The following is a 24,351-nucleotide window of genomic DNA, read 5'->3' on the forward strand; positions in this document are numbered from 1 at the left end:
AAGTTTCAGCTCAAAATACGCCACAGATCATTTATTATATAATTTTGAAAATGCCTATTTTGAGTGGAAGCAGAAACAGGCTGTTTTTCGGACCTGTCTTTACATGCAAATGAGCTGCTGCTCCCCGCCCCCTATTCCAGAATAGAGCTGCGCCTTTACTGCTCTTATCTGCTAAAAACATCTGTTTTGTTTTTGATTATCATGTTTATCGCACTGAAATCATGCGTTTTAAACCATATGAGTTTAAACTTCTGATATACGGTTTTCTGAGCGCACACATCTGAAGCACACGGACAGAAAGCGGCTGTCACCGCATGTGAGTACTAAACTAAGTTCTCATTCACACACAAGTTTACATTAAAAACATACGAGTTCCAAAAACAGTCGTTATTTCTGTGAAGGTAAACAGCTGGGAAATAAATCGCTTGTTTATTTTAGATCTGTGTGGCAGCAGCAATATACAGTAGCCTAAATAAATCAATAAATCCACTGCTTTCTTGTCTCCTCTGAGGCTGGGACTGTAAATAGTGTTCTGTGCTCGTCTGTGCAGCCAAAGACAGAACAGTTAGCATGTTTTGCTCATACTTTCGCAATGGCATTAGAGCAGGAACACCGTTGTCGCTTGCAAAATCAAAATTATGGTGCCTTGAGTGGAAGTTTACAGATTAAGGGGTGGTAATATTATAATGAGATCCCTTTGCCACATCACCAAGGGAGCGAAATCTGACACGCTCGTTTTCTCAGACGCTTGCAGAAAAAGGCTTACCAAAACAAAGTTACTGGGTTAATCTTTTTCACGTTTCCTTGGTTGGTAGATGCACCGGGGACCTGATTATAGCACTTAAAACCTGGAAAAGTCAGATTTTCATGATATGTCACCTTTAAAGGCGATTTTTTCAATATTTAGATTTTTTTTTTTTGCACCCTCAGATTCCAGATATTCAAATAGTTTTATCTAGACCAAATATTGTCCTATCCTAACAAACCATACATCAGTGGAAAGCTTATTTATTCAGCTTTCAGATGGGTCACATATGTTAAACTTCTAGCCTGCACATTTGATTATATTTAAATCCATTCTGCAGAATTTGACCCCAAATTCAAAGCAGAAATTGGTGTTAATCCTTCTTACGCTGTGAAAATCTACACTAGCCTCAGATATGCAAGTTTCTGGGATTTCTCCATCCCGACTCTAAGGTTGTCAAAATAAAGTGTAAATTATCCTCTGTGACTCCATGGTTGGAATTGACAGGGGTTTATATGGGCATGAGCTCAGCAGAATACCAGGCCTGTCTGCGTTGGCTCTTGTTTCAGTTCAGAATGCAGGTATTCTGAGTGTATTTGTGTGTGTGTTTATATCAGACTCTACCAGGTGAAAATGGAGAAAGAGCAGTACCAGACTGAGATTCGAGACCTTCAGGACCAGCTATCAGAGATGCACGATGAGCTGGATGGAGCCAAGCAATCTCAAACAGACAGCACAGACAAAGAGGCCATGATGGAGGTACAGCATTAATACTTTTAATCAGCAAGCAGATATTAAATTAAACAAAAGTGACAAAGACATTTATAATATTACAAAAGATTTATAGTTAAAATAATTGCTGTTCTTTTGAATTTTCTATTCATCAGAGAATCTTTAAAAATGTATTACAGTTTACACAAAAATATTAAGCAGCGTAACTGTTTTGAACATTGATAATAATAAGAAATGTTTCTTGAAATTCTAATGATTTCTGAAGGATCATTTGACAGACTGGAGTGATGACTGCGGAAAATCAAATATATTTAAATAGAAAACCAGTATTTTAAATTGTACTACTATTTTATAATATTGCTGTTTTTTCTGTATTTAATAAATGCACCACTGGAAAGCATACTGATCCCAATCTTTTTTGAACAATAGTGTAACTAAGGCACATAAAATATCATGGAAAGCCGTATATTTCCCATTCAAATTTTACTCTTCAGTAATCCGTAGCATAACAGATCCAGCTTTGCATATTCAAAATAATTAAGACTTGAAACTGATGGCAGAACCTCTAACATTGTACTGTCTTCGCTAGGACTTCATACAACTGAAGCTAGACCTCCAGGAGCTGCTTCTAGCCAAAGAGGAGCAGGAGGAGCTGTTGAGGAGGCGTGAGAGGGAGCTGACCGCTCTCAAAGGAGCCCTGAAAGAAGAGGTGGCAACTCATGATCAGGAGGTGGATAAACTTAGGGAGCAGTATGAAAAGGAGATCCGTAAGCTGCAAACGGCTGTGGACGAAGCAAAACAGGTCAATTATATCTGCCTTTTTACGTTTTTAACCAAAACACCTCGCAAATAAATCAGCGACAGCAGAGGTTTGTGCGATGTTAGAAACCATGTAAACATTGCCTGATCCTATTCCCTCTCTATCGCCCTATCATTTCCCGTCCTCACTGAAAGAGCCATGTAGCAAAGGAAATGTGAGGTTTGAAGTATTTTTATGCAGATTTCGCATGCAAGCATAGATGTTAAGACACACACATGTACTATTTGTCAAATGATATAATCAGTTCAACATAAATATTGTCACGGTATTAAAAACACTTTCACCTTTAGCCTCGTCATCAGTTTTCATACGAATTGAGTTCCTAGCAACTTCCAGTAGTTGACCATGTTTATTTTGTTCAGATGAGGGGAAAACGGATGACAAAATCCCCAAATTCTGAAGAGACATACAGTAAGACGTCGCGAGTTACAGAATAGAACAAATAGGAAGAGAAGGAGTGAAAGAGGTAGTTTGAGGACCGATAGGTCCTTGTGGCTGGAACTGCTTTAGCCTGCTTCTTAGCTCACTTCCTTTCTGCAACAAAGGATCTTCTTGTCCAGAGGAGGCCATTGTTGTCTCAGGTAAGCTGTATTTTAAAAGAGTAAACAGACAAAGTGCTTAATCTTGGTCAGGTGCCACAGTAAACCTGGTGCAGATCTCATTGTGCTTATTTTCGGAATGGCTGCACTAACGGATGCTGGGAGAATAGTGGATGGTTTTGTCCTTGGATATGTGAGAAGTGGACAAAGAGACAGATTATGGACATTGGCTTTCTGGATATCTTAGCTGGCAACCAAGCCATCAGGCTCAACGAGTATTACAGTGCGCCTCTTCTTTATGGTGTTAGTGTTGATAGGAAGGCCCCATGTAGAGGAACACTGAAGGGTGAGCACTAAATGGAGTTTAGCACTGCTTGATTGCAGTGGCAGGCCGTCACTAATCTAATGAGATTCTGATGGGGTGGTTAGCTGGTCTTTCTCTCTCTTTCTTTGAAAATGAATGATGGGTTTGTTTCATATGCAAATAGCTGGGGGAATTGCACATGACCAATAAGTGGGTCACTGTGCAGACAAGGGGTCTTACAGATGACACATTGGTGGGGGGGGGATCTGTACAAAAAGTTTGTACTAACGTTTGCATTAGTTTAGACTGCTGGTCTCAGGTTTCCAAGTACACCTTATGTGGATATTTCTACAAGGCTTTTGTTACCAGCAATGTAGAAATTGTAGGTGGTCATTATAACTCTGTGTTTCTTTCTGTCCGTTTGTATGGCTGAATATAAAGGTGTTGCTCTGCCCTAATAGCAGGAGGGGGAACAGAAAGGGAAGTGGGGGGTCACAATGTCCCCCTCTCAGCAAGAGATTCCTGATTCTCAGCGGTTTGGCATCCTTGTGAAGGAATTCTCTCCCTGCTCCAATAGCCTTCCCTGTTTTCTTATTCATAACTGGATTATTTTACAAAAACCAGACCCTTTCTATTATGACTAAGATTAGTTATGGACCGTTATATCAGCCTATTATTTCCATTTTGAGACGTCAAAATGTCCACTTGGTGAATTCAGAAGTTTTACCTCTGCCATATTATGTGTGTGTGTGTATGTATATGTGTGTGTGTGTGTGTGTATGGTTGTACATGCATATATATGTAGTTGTTTTTTTGGTGTTTGACTTAGTGTTATGTTAGAATCATTATTATACTCTTATACCTTTTAGTTTTTTAATATTTTGAATTGTTTTTAGCTTTATTTTTTGTTTTTAATTTAAATGTTAAGTTTTGAAATTTTGTTGTATGCATTTGTCATTTTTATTTAATTTCTTTATTTTTAAAATGTGTATAAGTAGTATTTATAAAGTTTTAGCTTTTAGTTTTGGATCTGTTTTTAGTTGTTTTAATACTACAATCGATTGCTTCTGTTGTCTTCATTTGTAAGTCGCTTTGGATAAAAGCATCTGCTAAATGGCTAAATAAATATTAGTTTGATACTCTATAATGGCATTGTGAATGGATAAGAGTTTTTGTTTTCAAAATGATTGTGATAAATGTGTTTATTAATCATTTATAACTGATTTATTGTCAATAAATGTGTATTATATCTCTAGGTTTTTAAATTTAAAAGTTCCCATGAATTATAGATATAAAATCTTTTCATTAGCAATTGCTGATTTTCAACTTTAAATGCATATTATTCCTGACTGCTGAATTGGTACCAGAAACAAAAACTGTTAAGTAAAATGAAAGTAATTTGATGATATCATATCTTTTGAGATACAGTGGGTTAATATTACAGTAAGTTAATAATTTCTTCTTGAAATAAGTCTCTTATGCTCCTCAAACCTGTATTTGATCAAAATAGAGTAAAAAAATGTAATATTGTGAAATATTATAACAAATTAATATAATTTTTAAAACATTTTCTATTTCTAATATATTTTAACATGTTGTTTATTCCTGTGATGGCAAAGCTGAATTTTCAGCATTCATTGCTCCAGCCTTCAGCGTCTCATAATCCTTTAAAAATCATTTTGGTGCTCAAGAAACATTTCTTATTATTGTTGAAACAATGAAACCGTTGTGCTGCTAAATAGTTTTGTATCAGTGATAATCTTTTTTTCAGGATTATTTGATGAATTGAAAGTTCAAAAGAACACCATTTAGTTAAAGTAGAGATCTTTTAAAATTATATACAACATTTTTTACTGTCACTTTTGATCAATTTAATGTGTCCATGCTGAATAATTTTTTTTAAAGTGTAGTGCAAGTTCTGAAGGTAAATGTAAAAAATGTCTCAGTTGTCTCTGGTCTACACTCTTAAAAATAAAGGTGCTTCAAAAGGTTCTTCAAGCGATGCCATAGAAGATCAATTTTTGGTTCCACAAAGAACGATTCAGTCAAAGGTTCTTTAAAGAACCATCTCTTTCTTACCTTTTTTATAATCTGAAGAACCTTCTTTCGCCCCAAAGAACCTTTTGTGAAACAGAAAGGTTCTTCAGATGTTAAAGATTCTTTATGGAACCATTTAGACAAAAAGGTTCTTCTATGGCATCGTGAAGCACCTTTATTTTTAAGAGTGTACCCTACAGCCCCTCATATGAACAACTCATATTAGTCAAGCACCATTGAAAATCCAAAACAGATCTTGCATGGGTTGCTGGTATCAGGATCTGTAGCCTTTGGTGTATTTGAGTGCAGCGGCGTTGCTGTGCTGTATTTGTTTGTTTTGTGGGCTGTGGCTGATAGAGATCGCTTACTGTCTCCTTGGGGCTGTTTGGGGAGCCGACGGTCTCACAGGACGTGGTGTGTTTCCTCAGGTGATGATAGCAAACTGTTCCGGCCTGCTCTGTGGTGATTCAGCTGGATGCCTGAGTGGGAAGAGGGGAAGTGTAGGAGGAGATAGTGGGACAGAGGGATGTGCAACACATCAAAAAGAACAAAAACTGAAGAAAAGACATATGAAAGCAAAGAGCTTCAAAGAGATTGTGCGTCTACGTCTCACCCTTCAGCCTAACTTTACAGTGTCTTGATGCACAGTGACAATGATTGTAAGAGATTACTGTGACAGTTCATAGTCTACATATAAACAGTGGCCCTCATGCGTGACACACACTTTGCGTGTAAGTAGGCCATGGCAGGGTCCTCACTACAGGCTGAACTCACTCCAGCACTGGCCTGGATTCCTCTGCCATTGTTCTCACTATCCCGCAGAGGAGCCAAAGTCCCCTGCTGCCACATGAAGTGTAGTGCTCTGGAACCCTACAAACCCCCCACCATGAGCTCAGCAGAGGGGGTCCGACCCTCTGAGCTACTGCCTTTATGAGATCAAACACAGAAGCACAAAGCTAAGGATTTAGCCCAGGCTCCGATTGAGTCCAAACTTCTTGGCAGTGGTTTTAAAGATGGGAGCGAGTGGAACATGATGGCAGTTATATCTGTTATGGTAGTGGCATGTGTCTTTGTGTATAGAAAACATGTGATGAGTCGCTTTAAGTTACAATCACACCCAGTCTCATGATACCATCTGTATGTCTGAAGTGTTTATAACGGGTGTTTTGAATTTGGCTTTTATCAAGGAGGTGGCTGGGAAAGTTATTTGCCCAACCTGCTTCTCATTTCTGTTCCAGAGTCATAGTTACAAGGTGAAGGAGTTGTTTTATTTATTTACACAACGGTTCAAAGGTTTGGAGTCAGTAAGATTTTTAAAAAATGTTTTTTAAAGAAGTCTCTTATGCTCACCAAGGTTGCATTTATCTATATAAAATACAGCAAAACTATATATTGTTAAAATTAACTGTTTTCCATTTGAATATGTAACTTGTTCCTGAAATGGCAAAGCTGAATTATTCCATTCAGCACATTCAAGATTTATTCAAAATAGTTATCATTATAAATGTATTTACTGTCATCTGATCATTTTAATGCATCTCCTGGTAGCTTACAATTTGAGGTAAAAACAGAGCTGAATTTTGGATGCGAGGAAAGCAGGATTTCCTGTAATTTTGCACATTCTGAATATAATGTGGATGAAATCACTGCTTACACATGCTGAGGCACAAGTTATGTATCAGTACATCTGTGTGGGTACAAGACAATGAATCATTGTACACAGTTATGGTTTGTTGTAACAATTTTGATACGTGATGTATTAATGAAGGTCATTATGTGTTTTATTGGGAAAAACTTAGTGATCATTTCCTAAATCTACGAAAAAAGCCAGCTGGTTTTTTTTTTTTAGTTAGCAGGTCTTTAAATATTATTGTTTTTTTTTTTGTTTTTTTTTAAGATTTTTTATGTATATTTATGTATTTATCTATTTTATATATAGAATTACAGTATATGTAATTAAATGAATTGTTAGTGTAAGAGAAATGACATTGCCTGCAGAGCAGTATATACGTAAATGGTGTGACGATGACAGTCAGGGTTGACCTGTGATTAAATTTTGTATGGCTTTCTGGATGGCTTTAAGATTATGTTGTACCCCCTCAGATTAAAAATTTGACATGTAAACCTGAGTAATTTTTGAATGGATTAGAGAGGTTTAGCTCTGGAAAAACTGTGATGCATGTGAAGGAGAAAATCATGGGGAATTTGGGATGGCTTTAGGCAGGTTTATTAGTTTCTCTGATGGTTTAGGCAATAAACGGTGCTGTGAAGATTTAGCAGCGCAAAGCATGAGGACGCTCCGTGTCCTTGTTAGGAGTTCATGAACTGATTGTGATTCTCCTGCCATTGTTATACTTGAGCTTTTTGAATGCTCTCACAATGCTGGTTAATGCCCATCTATACATAAACAGCCCAAGCAGACTAGAGCACCATTCAGAGCACACTGCTTTCTCAAATCTCTCTGAGTCTTTGTAATGCCTCTGTCAAGAAAAAAAGCACAGAAACATTGCTCCGCTTGGCCCTTTCTGTTTGTCAAAGAACTGACTGCGGGAACTGGGGCACGGAGGGAAAGAGAATGTGTGAATGTTCTTTAAATACAAACAAGAGTTTCATCAGATTCCCCAGTGCAACAGTTTCTCAGCACCATCCCTGTGTCCTGTAGTTTATCAGCAGTGAAATGCCTCACTCCAAGTAAAGGGAAAAGGATATTGCAACAATTAAACCGTGGTAACCTTCTCTGAAGGACACAGACATCATGATAAGCGGCGTCATGTGATGCCGCAGCTTTTCTGAAGACCAAAGCAGTGATATTTACAATGTTAAAAGGTCATTCCTCACTAAACTTTGTCAACCTTTGCTATCTTCTGTAGTTTTGCAAGCGTAGAGTATGTTGTCTAGTTTAGGGGTGGTGGTGTGGCGTAACAGATGTTTGGGTTTGTTTTGAGGCGGTTCGACGTGGTGTTGTGGTTAATGAGTAAGGTATTACTGAGCAGTCAGGGCAGCTGAGAGGGAGAGAGATTCAAAGAGGGGCTTCAGGACTTTGAACTCAAAGCAGAACTGACATAAATCCACCCCAGTCTGCTAATGAGTCACTGCTGTGTTAGGCTTGGAATGACTTTACATTAACACACACACACATGCAAAGTTGTGTGTCGTCGTCCGGATGTTCGTTGATCACAGCGTTTGCAATTGTAGTTCCACTCCATTAGGGCACAGGTATTTCAGAAACGATCTTACCTGTAACCTATAATCCTGATCTAAGGCATTTACTTTTGGTAATTTTAAAGTTTGTAGAAAATACAATGTCGACTACAGCTAGCATTTATCAGACAGCACAAATTTTGCTCCGTAATAGCTTTTTGTTTAGCTATAATTCGAGTATTGTCTTTGTCCACAGTTGCTCACAGTGGATGGTTAAACCAGTTAGGCAACATTCCCTCATGCATCGCAAACGATCTGCCTGCTCGTCCGGTTCTGGGGCCATCCGTGTTGTGTGTAATCTTTGCTGTCATCAACAGGATAAACAGTCCTTCGGTGCATGACAGCTGTCTCGGTTTGTTAGCTGAAAACCTCACAAGGAGTTCTGTAGGTGTTGTTTTAGGTGTCCCTGTCCATAGCAGAGTGAGTTTGGAATGACACAATGCATTTTACACGTACAGAAGCTCTACAGGACAGTCTCGCTTATTCATAAAACTTGGTGAAGAAGAACGACGAGCGCTCTAATACTGGCAGAGCGAAAGCCCAAACCAGACAAAGAGGCAGCCACCAACAGAGCAGTCTAATTAAGGAATTTGCTCACGTTCTGAGATGGCTGCTGAAGCCGTAACTCGTCAAAAGGCTTAAGGAATCAGGAAACTGTATAATGCGTCAGGTTGAGTCATTGAGAAACTGAAGGAGACATGCTTAGCTAACTCTAACTGGACGGTGCTAAATCGTACAGGGACGTTCAATTCAGGCCTGATTCACTGCATTTATATTGGCCCACATCATTTAAGGGGGTGTCAAAGGTCAGAGGCCTGTTGTCCCACACTCACGTTTCCATTAGACACATTGTTGTAGGAGTTCATTGATGAGTATTTCAACTCCAGCACTACAGTCTAAATTTTAACTTTAAACCAGCTTCTACAACTCAAAAATTCACTAATAGGTAAACTGACAACATATAAATATTTATAACTGTCTAACGAAGCTGTATTTTGCTTTATTTTGTTAAATAAGTATATTTGCCCCATGGCAGTTGGGTTATTTAATGCTTTTTCTTACATATTACGAAACCTATACAGTAGGGCTGTGCAATATATCGAAATTATCGAAATATCGCAAATGTACATGTCGCAATATGCATATCGCTACAGCTTGCAATATTTGGGGCCATGAACAAAAGACAAAGAGAAAATCCCTCACTGCTCTTACCTAAATAACTTTTGTAGCTTAAATAAGAATCGGTGCGTATTGAATTCAAAGAGTAAATTCTAAGCAGTGTTTTATTTTTCCTTTTTATTATTCAGTTCCTAAATTCATGTTAAAATGATTACACTAATGTTAAAATGACATTTTTATGTAATGCTCGAGTAAAACACATACCGTTCACTTTCAGATGTTGTTGTAGGGGTGCTTTCTTATTAGAATCAGAATGAGCTTTATTCACCAATTAAGTGTGCGCAAACACAAGGAATTTGTTAAAGGAGCTCTAGATACATACATACATACAAATAACCATATATATATATATATATGACACAAGATAGTTATAGAAGTTCACAGAACTGACTCGGCAACAGCCGCGTAAAACTATTTCATCTGAGCATGTGGCACTTTAAGCATTATCGTATCGAATATCGCATTATTTAATGAGTTATCGCATATCGCATTTTTCTTCAATATCGCACAGCCCTACTATACAGTACAAAAAATATTGCAGGTGTTGCTTGCATCTTATACGAGATGGGCCAGTCTCTGTCTCTGACTGAAACATGATTTGTGATATGTTTTCTTTTTTTCTATTTCTGTTTCAAATATTACAATATATTAGTCATTTAGCAGACACTTTTATCCCAAGCGAGTTACAAATGAGGACAATGGAAATCATTCAAAATCAACAAAAGAGCAATGATATACAAGTGCTATAACAAGTCTCAGTTAGCTTAACGCAGTATACGTAGCAAGGTTTTTTTTAAATCATATAATGAATAAAAAGAAAACCGATAGAATAGAAAAAGAATAGAGCAGGCTAGTATTAGAGGCCTTTTTTGCTTTTTGTTAATTGTATAATAAATAAAAAAGAAAACAAATAGAATATAAAAAGAATAGAGAAGTTATTGTTAGTTTTTTTTAAGAAAACAAGTAGTTAGTAAGTTAATAGAGTGCAAGTCTAAAAGGGGCAAGTTTATTTTTTTTTATTTTAAGAATAGAATTAGAATAGAGAGTGCTAGAATTAGAGGGTCAAATAAAGATGGAAGAGATGTGTTTTAGCCGATTCTTGAAGATGGCTAAGGACTCAGCTGCTCGGATTGAGTTGGGCAATATATTCTGTTATTTTGAACACTCAAATTATCAAAGAATTGAGAAAAAATAGATCCTGAATATGAACCAGCACAAATGTTTTAATTTCAAGCTGATAATAATAAGAAATGTTTCTTGAGCACCAAATCAGTATTCTGAAGCATCATGTGACACTGGAAACTGAAGTAATGACTGCTGAAAATTCAGCTTTGCAATTCATATTGAAAAGGTTATTTAAAATTGTAATTATATTTCACAATATTACTGTTTTTCTGTATTTTTGATCAAATAAATGCAGCCTTGGTGAGCATAAAAACTTTCAAAAACTTTACAAAAATTTTAATGACCCCAGAATCTAAATAAATCTAAATTACATTTTCTTGAGAATAGGTCTGTTGCTCTGACAATTCGTTGGGATGCATAAGTTTTGCCTGAATTTGGTGTTCATTTTGGAGCCTGAAGCTATGTGGGTTTTCAAGATAACTGTAATTTTATGTAACATTGTGTTTTTCTGTTTTGTCCTCTCTTTCTAGAACAATGTTACAGCCAGTAAGGAAAAGGAGGAAGTGGAGGCGGCACGGAAGGCATCCGAAGGCCAGGCAGGCCGTCTGTCTCAGGAGGTGGAGAGAATGCGCAAGAGGGCACAGGAACTGGAGAATGAGGTTGCCAAACTCAACCGCATCATTGATGAAGCCAAGCTGCAGGAGAGCAGGCTAGGGGAGCGAGCTGTCCGTCTGGAGGTACCTTCAGCCCGCTCTTTGATTGTGTGAAAAAGAAATACACTTACATTTATACTCACAAGCCCAAGGCAAATGTCACATGAACTTCTCATGTGCTGAGATTTTCTTCCACTTCGTTTTATATTACTTTCTAATGATTACATCAACATGAGGCAGTTTCCCCAGACGAAGATTAAGATTGTCCTGTCTTGAGGTCCATCAGCCCTGAATCCCCATTAACTCTGGGGAATGGCTTAATCTGTGTCTAGAAATGCAGACACAGAGATGTAAAACATCTGTAATGTGTTTATTTGTGATTAGAAAGAGAAAAGGCAGTTGGAGGAGTCTCTTGCTGAGGTCAGGGAACAGGAAGAGGAAATGACCCGTGCAAACCGGGCTCTTGGCAATCGCCTAGAGGATGTGCAGGTGAGAGCTGGGAAACTCAAGTTTGAGCTGTAGCTAAAATAGCAAAAAATCATGTTTGGTTGAGTTATTATTGATTTGTTGCTTGTTTTGTGTTTGGGGTCTCTGTGTCATCATTCTAATATGCTAATTTGCTGCTCCAGAAACATTTCTTAGTGTTATCAATGTTGAAAACAGTTTTGCTGCTTAATATTTTTGAGGAAACCACTATACATTAAGTATTCTTAGATTAATAGAAAGATGAAAAGAACAGCATTTACAGGTGCATCTCAATAAATTAGAATGTCGTGGAAAAGTTCATTTATTTCAGTAATTCAACTCAAATTGTGAAACTTGTGTATTAAATAAATTCAATGCACACAGACTGAAGTAGTTTAAGTCTTTGGTTCTTTTAATTGTGATGATTTTGGCTCACATTTAACAAAAACCCACCAATTCACTATCTCAACAAATTAGAATTGAGAAACTGCAACGGGAGGTCAGAATAATGTGCTTTTTTTAATCCTGTAAAGGTCTTAATAAGCTTATTAGTAAGTTGCTTTCAGTGCATGCTTTTGAATTCACTGAGGAGCACAACCTGAGCTGGTTAACTAGCGTGATTTGTGTCACTGAAACCTGGGCTGAAGCCGATAGTTTTTTTTTTTTTCCTCTGTCCTACTGGTTTTTCAATATCTCTTTCTGTCTGTATAGATGTATGAGATAGTGGAGGCGTCTCAGAGCTCAACTCAGGAGCTGCAAGAGCAGATAGACCGGTGTTAAATTATACTTTCCCATCCAGAGAAACTTGACCAAAATGACCCAAGAGCACCATGAACTGCAGGAGCGACTAAAGGATGAGAGGAGTCAGAAAGAACAGTTTAAAAACACCAAGAATGAGATTGAAGATGAGAGGAGGCTGCTGGACCGGACTGTGGAGAAACTGCAACGGGAGGTGAGAATAATGTGCTTTTTTTAATCCTGTAAAGGTCTTAATAAGCTTATTAGTAAGTTGCTTTCAGTGCATGCTTTTGAATTCACTGAGGAGCACAACCTGAGCTGGTTAACTAGCGTGATTTGTCACTGAAACCTGGGCTGAAGCCGATAAATGTCTGAAGAATTGGCAAGTTTTTTTTTTTTCCTCTGTCCTACTGGTTTTTCAATATCTCTTTCTGTCTGTATAGATGTATGAGATAGTGGAGGCGTCTCAGAGCTCAACTCAGGAGCTGCAAGAGCAGATAGATATGTACAAGGAGAAGAACCGGAGGGAAATGGCAGAGCTGCAGAAACAGCTGAGAGAGGGAGGTCTGGAGCTGGAGAAGTCACATCTTACCGCCAAGACCCTTCAGGAGGAGGTGGGTGGAGGAGGGTAGTTATATCAACAACATTTTATGAAAATCGTCAACCTGAAAACAAAACAAATCATTTCTAAATCCTGAAATAGACTATGAACCAGCTGGTCTGAGCTGCAACTGCTTTATTAAGCAGTTTTAATATTCTGTTTATTAAGCACACGCTGCAGTTATTTTGCCTACCGCTTTAAATGCGTGCGCTCTTAAAAGTCGGGTAAACTCTGATTGGCTGTCATTGTTTTTATTTGTAAAAAAAATGTTTTGAAAGTGATTCCAACGATACTGTCTCTGTGCGCCGTTGTAGTTGTGTGGACTTCCCTATTTTCATAGAGTTAAAATGATTTTTAAAATTTGTATAATTATCATTATAGTTCTCGGCCTTGGTATGAACAGGCATGTACCCTTTGATACTTAGTGCTACAAAACACATAAATATGTCCAAACTGTGGTGTTACCATTGTAACTGTCCAAAAAAGTTCCATTATGCAGTTTGTTTGACTTGGAATACAGATAGGAAAATCACGTTTCATTGGTAGGATCATCTGAGGTAAACATTTGAAAGTGAAACACACAGAAGCCTGTCAGTGTTTAAGCCCTTATCCTCCGAGTTTATGCTTTATTTATCCAACAGCACAAAATAAATCATGTAAACATGGGAAGTGTACCTAGCCAAAGTGAAGCTTGCATTTCTTAAAAAGATGTACTATGTGTTTCTGAAGAAGCATAACAGTTGGCTAGAGATGTTTTTCAATGTAAACTCCGCCAAATGCCACGTTAAACATAATTTGCATAACTTCCATGTTATTCAGTTGGTCTCTTTCTCTGTGGAGATGAACACCACCATATCAGCTCTCTCAGTGTTAAATAAACCTCTGGAATATTCCTCGCCACCATTAATCATCGGCCGACATTCTTTTGGCAGATCAGATTTTTCAGTCACTTCAGCTCTTATTCGCAGTCCCCATCCAACCCTTCAGTTTATATACTCAACAACCCCAAGTGGGACTAACCTTTGACCTCTGCTGTTATGCGCTTTAACCCTGTCAGCACTGTGGCATTTGAAGAATGTTATTGTTTGATATGGGAATCAGACATTATTGGTCAGCCCTGTGATTGAGGACTGGACCCATCCCCCCAATCTCATTAACACTTTATGAGCTGAGAACAAATGTGTAATCTGGCCCGCTTTCAAGGCTCACTGACTGACTGTAATTCTGCACTGCTGCCTGTGAAATATCTGTTCATGAGCGGAGAATGGAACAGAGTGTCAGGAAGAAAAGTTAAAAGAAAAACAAACAGCAAAAAGAAGAGATGCAACCGTGAGACGTCCTCCGCTGCACAGCTGTGTGTGAAGGAAGAGAAGGATGCTGTGTTCCTGTGGGGAGTGTTGGGTCTGAGCGATGACCTACTGACACCCCATCCTCCCAGAATTCCATCTTACACATGTTCTCCTCTCTGACACATTCTCTTCATACAGAGCATGACCTCAATCTCACAGCTGTTTCCTCTGGAGCGATACACCTCTGCTGCTCTCTGCTATAAAACCAAATCACACCCATTAAATCTGTATGCTTCTTACATGCAGTTCACACATTAACACATTTTATCCTTCTTTACTGAATATTTATTACCCAGTTCCTTTTTTTTAAATTACATGTAAATCTCAAAATCATTTGTTTCATGTTGAAGTGTATAATTTCACATGTGTTTAGGAGTTCACTCTTGACAAAGGCATCATCTTGTGGCCGAAAATGTAACTGCAGGAACTAGACAACAAAATGTACAAATCATGTTCAGGAGAGAGCTTAATTTCACACATGTAGCACAGCATGAATATCATGGTACAAATTAAATGGTAATGATGTTTAAAGGACAAAATTCAATTGCAGATGTTTTAAATTATATATAAAATTGAAAATATTCATATATCACACCGCTTTTCCTCTAGGGTTGCAGGATATATAAAGTATTATACTATAAATCCCTCATCACTTACTCCAAAACATCCAAAAGTTATTTGTGTTGCTTAAAAAATATTAAGCAACACACATGTAGCACAGCATGAATATCATGGTACAAATTAAATGGTAATGATGTTTAAAGGACAAAATTCAATTGCAGATGTTTTAAATTTATATATAAAATGTTGAAAATATTCATATATCACACCGCTTTTCCTCTAGGGTTGCAGGATATATGAAGTATTATACTATAAATCCCTCATCACTTACTCCAAAACATCCAAAAGTTATTTGTGTTGCTTAAAAAATATTAAGCAGCACAATTGTTTTCAGCATTGTTTCTTGAGCAGCAAATCATCATATTAGAATGATTTCTGAAGGATCATGTGACACTGAAGACGGGAGTAATGGCTGCTGAAAATTCAGCTTTACCATCACAGCAATAAATTACATTTTAAAATATACCCATATAGAAAATAGTTACTTTAAATTGTAATAATATTTCATAATAGTACTGTTTTTACTGCATTTTTTTAATCAAATAAATGTTGCCTTGGTGAGCATAAGAGACTGCTTTCAAAAATCTTTAAACAAACAATCTTTAGAATATTAATCTTTTCACCACTTCTGTATGTTTATTGGTTCATTTAATTATGCTTTCAGATACCAATAAGAGTAAAATACTGTCTGATCTGTTTTACCCATTTTTACCAAATCAAAATCCTGAAGGTTTTCTCCTAAAATCAGTGCTGAAAATTTGAAAAATATTTAATCTTAGGCCTGTTCCCAGCCATCCGTCTGGATGTAAAAGAGTTCTCAGACTAAAATGTGACTGTGTTTGTGTGTTTCAGCTGGCTCGTGTGCATGAGGATCTGCGGCAGTGTCGGAAAGACAGAGATGAAGCGCTGCAGAGAGTGAAGGACCTGGAGCAGAAGGTTTTTGATCTAGAGGTCGAGACCGAGACCAAAGCCCATTCAAACGACAAAACCAGACAAGTCAAACTCTTGGAGGTGCAGCACTAATAGAGAAATGTCTTCTTTTTACGTCATCAAATGTTTCTTGAAATATTGACTGTTATAATGTAAATTTGTTCTAATGTACAAAGTGCGTTCATCTGTCAACAGGACCGTCTGGCTGCGCTGCAGATGGAGCTGGAGGAGGAGAGACAGAATGGAGACTTGCTGTTGGAGAGAATAGACAGAGGAAGAGAACAAGTGAGATCCTCTTGACACACATTGTTATTCATTTTTTTACCGTAATCAATAGTTAAATCATTAACATATATGAGAATTTTGCAGTGAACAATTCTATCTTAAATTTTAGATTTTTTTAGACCGGGCATATCCCAGATGTCTCTTTTCAAGAGGTGCTTCCTGGGATGCTTTTTAAATAGTATTGATGAAGTTTTCATGTATATGTACCTTTTCCTCATTATCTCGCCCAACTTGCCCATTTAAATGGTTAAAATATTAGTTTATAATAAAATTCATACAAACTAATGTAAAACATTTAATCGTAAGCCCTTTTGATTTGACTGGCGTCTGTATTAATTTACATATAATTTACATTTTACAATTTTCAAATCATGTCTCTGCCGCTCAAAATTTAGTATTTTTAGTCTTTCTCCATGAGTATATTGTTAAGCCACACACACTTTTTCATTCCTGGTGAAATACAAGTGACGGAATTGAACTTGAATGCTTGATCCGCTGTTGGGTTCTTCCTTTTAAAGTTGCACTCCAGATTCAGAGTTAATTCACACCAGAACAAGAGAAAGATGGAATGTGAGATGGAGTGCATTGTAAGAGGAGTTTGCGTAATCGTTATCTTTGGCAGCCTGCCTCTTGGTGAAAGAGTGCCTGTCCGAATTTCAGGCATCAATTAAGAGCTTTCTCTAAAGCTCCACTTCAGCCAAAATATGCAAGCGGCCAGGCATCTCAAGCCGGCCAGTGGCAAAGCTGACTCTAAAGTAAGCAAAATAATCACAGTAAAGGAAACATGTTGCAAACTCAGGCACAGATGATACATGTTTCCTGAGAAACAAGGTCTGGTTTCTTCAAGCTCAGACTTGAAGTGTTGGATCTTTGCTTTTTATGGAAGCAAGACAAACTTATATGTGCAGTTTATTTTTTTGAAGCAAGCCATTTTAGGATCATGCATCATTTGGTTAGTCCTATGACTTCTTGAACTTGGACCTTTTAAAACTTTCTTCACAAGTAGCCCAAACCCCCCCACCTCGTTTATTGTTTGCAAAAGCTAATCTGGCGCATTGGTCTGATTGCACCTGTCGCGCCACATTTAGACCCCTTTAAAAAGCGACAAATCTAGATCAGGGCTGAAGATGTGATTAATAGATTATGAAGGAGTGGAGCGCGTGAGCTTTTTTTAATTGTCTGGAAATAGAGAATCGAGGCGAATATAATGACACAATAGTGTTACACTATAAGGCCGAGGTGAGTTTGTGTGGAAACAGTAGAGGGCTCTGTGGAGACGGGGTGGTGTCAGGATGGGCACACCTGCGTCCATGGCAGCAGGTGCACGAGCGGCTGTCTAAATGAGAGTAATCTCCCGCTCTTTGCTCACATGCTCTCTGGCTCTCTCTTTCTCTCCGTGTCTGTATCGCTCTCGTGCTTTGATTAGTTTCAGTGTGTTTTCTGCTCTGCTGACGCAGCGCCCTGCAGGGTAGAGCGGCACACACGGCCCATCCCTCATCCCTGAGCCCCGCTGTCACACGCTAATTGGCATAAAATATCATCCACTCTTAGCGCCTGGCAGCAGACAAAAAGAGCAGTCTTCTCTCTATCGATCGCTATTTCTCCTTTTCAATTTCTATCCCTTATTCCATATCTGTCTTCACTGCCACTGTCTTAAGGCAAGTTCTCTCTACATTGTCAACATTTTTTTATGGATTTCATGCTTTGAGTGACTGTTGTCCATGAGAAATATTTTGGTTTGGAGAATTACAGGAAGGTTCTATCTAAATGTTTTGGAGAAATTATAGAGAAATCTGAACGATTCATTTGGCTAATGAAAAAAAAGAGAGTAAATATCTGCATATTGATGTTATTGCTCCAAGTATTATACATCAGCTATTCAATTCAAGCAAAAAAAACTACATACGAAAAAACTACTACAAACTACATAAATATGTAAAACTACATACACTACTGTACTACACCAAGGTTTTTTTTTTTTTAAGAAATTAATTATTTTATTCAGCAAGGATTCATTAAATTGACCAAAAGGGGCAGTAAAGACGTTTATGTTACAAAATATTTTATTTAAAGTAAATTTTTATTATTATTAATCAAATAATCCTGAGGAAAGTGCATACGCTTTCCACAAAAAATATTAAGGAGCTGCTTTTAACATAACAATAATAATAATGATAATGCTGATGATTATAAGTAGAAGAAATGTTTGAGCACCACATCGGTATTAGAATGATTTTTGAAGGATCATGTGACACTGAAGACTGGAGTAATGGCTGCTGAAAATTCATCTTTTCCATCGGAGGAATAAATTGCATTTCAAAAAATGGTTATTTTATTTAAAAAGTATTATTGTAAAATATTATTACACAGTATTTTTGATCAAAGAAATGCAGTCGATAGTCAAATAGAAATATTAGAAAAAGTTCCCCTAAACATATGAACCATAGTTTATCACCATTTATTTATTTTTTTAAAGTTATGCATGGTTTGTTAGGATAGGACAATATTTGGCTAAAGCTATTTGAAAATCTGGAATCTGAGGGCGCAAAAAAAATCTAATTATTGAGAAAATCGCCTTTAAAGTTGTCCAAATGAAGTTCTTAGCAATGCATATTACTAATCAAAAATTAAGTTTTAATATATTTACAGTCGGAAATTTACAAAATATCTTCATGGAACATGATCTTTACTTAATATCCTAATGATTTTTAGCATAAAAGAAAAATCTATAATTTTGACCCATACAATATATTTTTGGCTATTGCTACAGATATACCCCAGCAACTTAAGACTGGTTTTGTGCTCCAGGGTCACAAATATAAAAAATTATCATCAAGTGAATAATGATATTATAGCCTTTTAGGGCTCCTTTTAGCAATGGTGTAAAGCAAGGTGTAAATGGCAGACAAGACCGAGAGGTTTTTCATATACTGGCATGTTTTTAGTTAGGAAGGAGTGTTTTGTTATTGTTGGTGTGTTGCGTAAGTGAGGTTTGCCACTAATGTTTGTGTCGCTGTGTTTGTGTGACAGTTGGAGCAGATGAGGAATGAGCTGATGCAGGAAAGAGCCAGCAGACAGGATGTGGAGTGTGACAAGATCTCCCTGGAGAGACAGGTAAAAACAAACCCTTCTGACTCTGATCGATGCCTTAAACCAACCATCATCTGCTCCTATAGCTCCTGACCTCTCAAACTAGCAAAACTCTTCACCTGTAACTTCCTTTACATATAATTATACATTCCTTTTCTGTGTCAAGAATAAGGATCTGAAGAGCAGGATTACATATCTGGAGGGATCTCACAAGCCTAGTAAAGAGGGATTGGTAGCCCAGCTGGAGAACCGCATCCAGGAACTAGAGGAAAGACTGGAAGCAGAGGAGAGGTAAATGAGAAAACTAATGCATTTAGTGTGTCCTAGACATCATGTCTGATGTTAAGTTTAAAAAAAGAGTCACTTAATTAAATATTTAACAGGGAACGAGGTAACCTGCAGCTGGCGAATCGTCGACTAGAGCGCAAAGTGAAGGAAACGATGATGCAAGTGGATGAAGAGCATCATTCACTGCAGGATCAGAAAGATCAGGTCTGTAAACATCCTCCTCTGAGAAGAAAACGAACATTTGGAAATGATATTTAATGGGTCCTTATAGGTATGTTGCAATACTGTGCAACAGTTTTGAGTTGTGATGAATGTGTAGTCCGTATTGTTCTTATCTGATGTGGTGCTGTGTGTGTGTGTGTGTAGCTGAACCTGCGTCTGAAGGCTCTGAAGAGGCAGATGGATGAGGCGGAGGAGGAGATCGACCGACTGGAACACAACAAGAAGAAACTGCAGAGAGACCTGGAGGAGCAGCAGGAGGCCAATGAACAACTCCAGAGTCAGCTCAAAGCACTGCGCAGTGAGATGAGGTAACCATTCGAACGCTACTGAGATAAATACATTACTGCTGATCCGGGTTCAACTCTGAGCACGTGATGTCAGCTAAAATATTTCATTACCACTGATGGAATGATGTCTCGCAGTATGTGCAGTTCAAATCGAGCTACACTGTTCATCTCTCTGTCCAAGTACACTCTTAAAAATAAAAGTGCTTGAAAAGGTTCTTCAAGCAATGCCATAGAAGAACCATTTTTGGTTCCACAAAGAACCATTCAGTCAAAGGTTCTTTAAAGAACCATCTCTTTCTTACCTTTTTATAATCTGAAGAACCTTCTTTCGCCACAAAGAATCTTTTGTGAAACAGAAAGGTTCTTCAGATGTTAAAGGTTCTTTATGGAACCATTTAGACAAAAAGGTTCTTCTATGGCATCGTGAAGCACCTTTATTTTTAAGAGTGTATACATGACACAATGTGTCATTCAATATTTTAAGGATTAAATACACGTTGCACATCACCTTTCATAATAAAGACACAATTCAGAAGCCAATTGTAGTCTGATTAGTATGTATACATGCTAGACGAATCTGAGCTACTGTTGTATTACTGTATCTAGGTCTGTTAGTCAGACTTCACAAAATTCAAACTGGTACAATTTCAGTCAGACTAAAGCATTACAATTTTAAAACGGCTAATAATTGTTTAAATCAGAGTTGTTAAGTACATGTACATGCATTCAGTGATACGTTATTTATGCTGCTGGTCAAAAGTTTGGAAAAATTCATGTTTTTGAAAGAAGTCTCTTATGCTCACCAATGCTGCATTTATTTGATCAAAAATATTTTTAAAAAAAGTATCATTACAATTTTAAATGTTTTCAATTGTTTTGAAATGTAATTTATTCCAGTGATCCTGTGTAAAAGCTGAATTTTTCATTTTTCTTTAGTGTTGAAGTAGTAGTAGTAGTATTTCTGCTTAATATTTTTGTCTTCTTTCAAAAACATTAAAACTTTTGACCAGTAGTGTATATTATTACTAATTGAAAATCAGCTCTTGAACATATTTTATACATTTACACAATGGACAGGCTTGTTTAATATAAAAACAATTATACTTGCATTCCTTAGTCCAACTAAAAATGGGCATTTTGTTGTTAATCCAAAAGGCGCAAGAACAACTCAGCACCAGTCCTGAATGCTGATGATGATGACGATGATGATGATGATGATATCAGCACTGATGGCGAGACCTACTTCAGTTCTTCATCCGGCTACAAACGCTCCAGCAGTCAGGACGCCATCATCTCCAAATTCTCTCTATGAAAACGCTACTGGAAATTGGAAAGGAGTTATAAAGAAAGATGGAATGATACATTTGTGCTCTCAGTTATGAACTCTTTGCCACAATTTCATGTAACAATGAGCCCAATCCCAATGCCTTTTCCCATTATATATTTTTGCTATATTGCTATATTTTTGTACAAGTAATCTTTTGTGTGTTCAACCCTATTGATACTGTATAGCACTGCATATCTGCGCAAAATACAATGTTCGTCAACTGCATTTTCTTTTTCTTTCTGTTCTTTTTCATTTACTGTTAAATATTTAAATTGTGCAGTTCCACTAAATCCAATGACATAAAAAGCCTTTAAATGATGCAAAAACTCCATTTGATATTTAGCTGTCCGGAATGACTGACAGATCTGAAGACAATTCAGACAATACATATTAAGGGAAGTATGTATGGGGGACATTTTTTTTATATGAAAACATAGTTACAGCCAATTTTTTTTAACTTGATGAACAAGCAGATTTAATGTTATTTGTATCTATTCATATGAAGCTGCTTTCACTTCTGTAAATGCTCATTTAATCTTTTAGCATTATTCCAGACAGCGCCATGAAAATGTACAGCAACTAGCTGCACCAATCTGTAGACCCGTTACATTATATTGACACATTTATGTTTCCAGGATTTTTCACTAATTTCTGAAGCGCAAAACAGTGTTATGGATTAAACCATATGAGCCTACTGTATTATAAAAACATTTAGAATTGGTTTCACTGTACCTTTATGCTACTCGTGGGATGCTGCCCTGTACCTGCACAAATGTGAAAGCATCTTTGTGCCTGTTGTTTCAAAAGTTGGAAAAGAAATACGTCCTTTTTCCTTATGCAAACCTTGTATATTACTGACCCTATGAGAACACTGTGATGATTTGCACTGTATGTTGACGTGAACTCTTTGTGTCCGGTGCTTAAATGTTGTTTAATGGAACAAAAGCTCTATTATTCGTCATTAGTGCATTTTTTAAGGTTAAAAAAAGAACCTACCTCTCTGTACACATCTACATAAAAAAAAAGAATAAACTCCACAGTTAACCCCATGAGGCTCTGTCTGTTTTCTATTACTTGCTTTTTTATTTCTTATTAGAATTTAAAATGTACCTGCAGTAATCCACCATCAGAAATGTCAATAACATGCATTAAAAATTAGATTCTGGCACCAAGTATTTTGTCATTTCTATAGTCCAGTTTTTCTCAACCAGGGGGCCTCCGCAAACTACTGGGGGACCAAATAAGTCTGAAAATTATTAACATTTTCTTTCTACAGTCTTAAAGTGCTAAAAACAGTAAAAATAAAGATATAAAACATTAAACTGACATATGTTTGTTTGTTTTTTACACCAAAAGTACCAGAGGCAATTCTAAGTTTAGATAGGGGGAGGGTCTTGCATTCAAAAGGTTGAGAAGAACCACTGTTTAAGACTAGATCCTGATCCTGATGTGCCTTTAGCTAGAGAAACCAAACTGATATAGCTCTTCTAGAAGAGCAAGAAGCCTCCCCCAATGTTGAGAGAGGACTGCATTTGTGTGATTATGCATGTCTATTACACAGCTGAGCTGTGGAGGAGAGGCCCTGAGCCCCATTATAAATCCTTTGGCTGTTGTCTTGAGATCTGGTCTGTATTGTGGCAACACAAAACAAAGTAACCTCCTGATGTGAGAGGAGCATCTCAGCCTGCTGTGCAGAGATTCTTGGCAAAACCTTCACTCATCAGGGTGAGGCTGACATGGGGACTATAGTGAAGATCCAAGATTCCTGAGATTCTGAACCCACTCCTCACAAACTCACACACAGAGAGAGAGAGTGCTTTGGTGATCTAAACAGTTTCTTTCATAGGCTATGGCAAAGTATTCTTATTTTAGTCCATAATTTTAGAAACAGGTTGCTCTTCCATAACAGCTCTCTACCGCCCTCTTCTGGTCAGTAAGAACATGAAAATATCAACGCAGTACAGACGTTCACAATGACTTATACATTAACCTTTTGGAACCAACTAAAAGTTCTGAAAACATGTTTCAAAAGCAACTTTTTTTGCCTGCAGCTAATGATGTAAATAACGTGACTATGTAACGTTATTTTTTAACACCTCTTATTTTTTTCTCTTTTTTTATTTAAAAAAAGTTCACAACCCCTCTGATTAGACTATGACCTTCCTCAGCTAATGGCCAGTAATCACAGTATAATTGAGGAACTGACTCAGATACATAAACAGGTTATAATGACACCATCTGGTAGTCAGTCAACCTTACAAAGCACATACTTACATAACTTTTCTGATCATTAGTCACAGATTGTATGCCTTTTAAAATAATACTACATGTGTGATTTGTGCTTTTTCAGAAAACTCATTGCCATTATACTCAAGATCCTGTGTTTTTAGTTTTAAAAAAAAGCTATTAAGGAGGAAAATATTAGCTTAAAAGTTGTTTTTTAATCATCTTGTGTTTTTTGCACCTTTAGTATGTTTTAATTTTATAAATAATTTTAGGTCATCCTGTGACCACCTTTTTGAGAAGCACTGTGTTAGGGCATTGTTCAAATCCGTATCTTAAGAATGTGCAATTGCAATAGAATGCTTGCCTTAGTAAACATCTCTAATAAATAGACTAGAGATACACAGGATTAGTTATGCTTGATTGAACAGTCATCACGGGCATGTCCTGTCCCTAGCTGGAGTCAAAATGTATGATGAGCAGACTAATGAATCCTAACAGTGTGCAGTGGCCCCTGGCAGACAGGCTCTATTAGGGGCCGGTCCATCACTGATCTGAATGAGAACAGGAAGTTGTTTGGCTGCCACAGC

The 24,351-nt window shown here is 37.3% G+C and overlaps 1 protein-coding gene across 1 annotated transcript in view; it reads left to right on the top strand.

Moving 5' to 3' along the window:
• Positions 1 to 22,699, top strand: part of LOC107596499 (cingulin-like protein 1) — a 28,974-nt gene extending 6,275 nt beyond the window's left edge. Inside the window, exons 7-19 of the mRNA XM_016287246.1 lie at positions 1,363 to 1,504; positions 2,067 to 2,279; positions 11,213 to 11,419; positions 11,720 to 11,824; positions 12,600 to 12,752; positions 12,982 to 13,152; positions 15,962 to 16,120; positions 16,235 to 16,324; positions 19,355 to 19,438; positions 19,581 to 19,705; positions 19,798 to 19,906; positions 20,069 to 20,232; positions 21,367 to 22,699. Of these exons, the coding sequence (XP_016142732.1) occupies positions 1,363 to 1,504; positions 2,067 to 2,279; positions 11,213 to 11,419; positions 11,720 to 11,824; positions 12,600 to 12,752; positions 12,982 to 13,152; positions 15,962 to 16,120; positions 16,235 to 16,324; positions 19,355 to 19,438; positions 19,581 to 19,705; positions 19,798 to 19,906; positions 20,069 to 20,232; positions 21,367 to 21,523 (1,879 nt within the window). The 3' untranslated portion in view covers positions 21,524 to 22,699. The remainder of the gene's footprint in view (positions 1 to 1,362; positions 1,505 to 2,066; positions 2,280 to 11,212; positions 11,420 to 11,719; positions 11,825 to 12,599; positions 12,753 to 12,981; positions 13,153 to 15,961; positions 16,121 to 16,234; positions 16,325 to 19,354; positions 19,439 to 19,580; positions 19,706 to 19,797; positions 19,907 to 20,068; positions 20,233 to 21,366) is intronic.
• Positions 22,700 to 24,351: the final 1,652 nt, after the last annotated feature.

This window comes from Sinocyclocheilus grahami, unplaced genomic scaffold (assembly GCF_001515645.1).
Source record: "Sinocyclocheilus grahami isolate Dianchi unplaced genomic scaffold, SAMN03320097.WGS_v1.1 scaffold219.1, whole genome shotgun sequence".
Taxonomy (NCBI): Eukaryota; Metazoa; Chordata; class Actinopteri; order Cypriniformes; family Cyprinidae; genus Sinocyclocheilus; species Sinocyclocheilus grahami.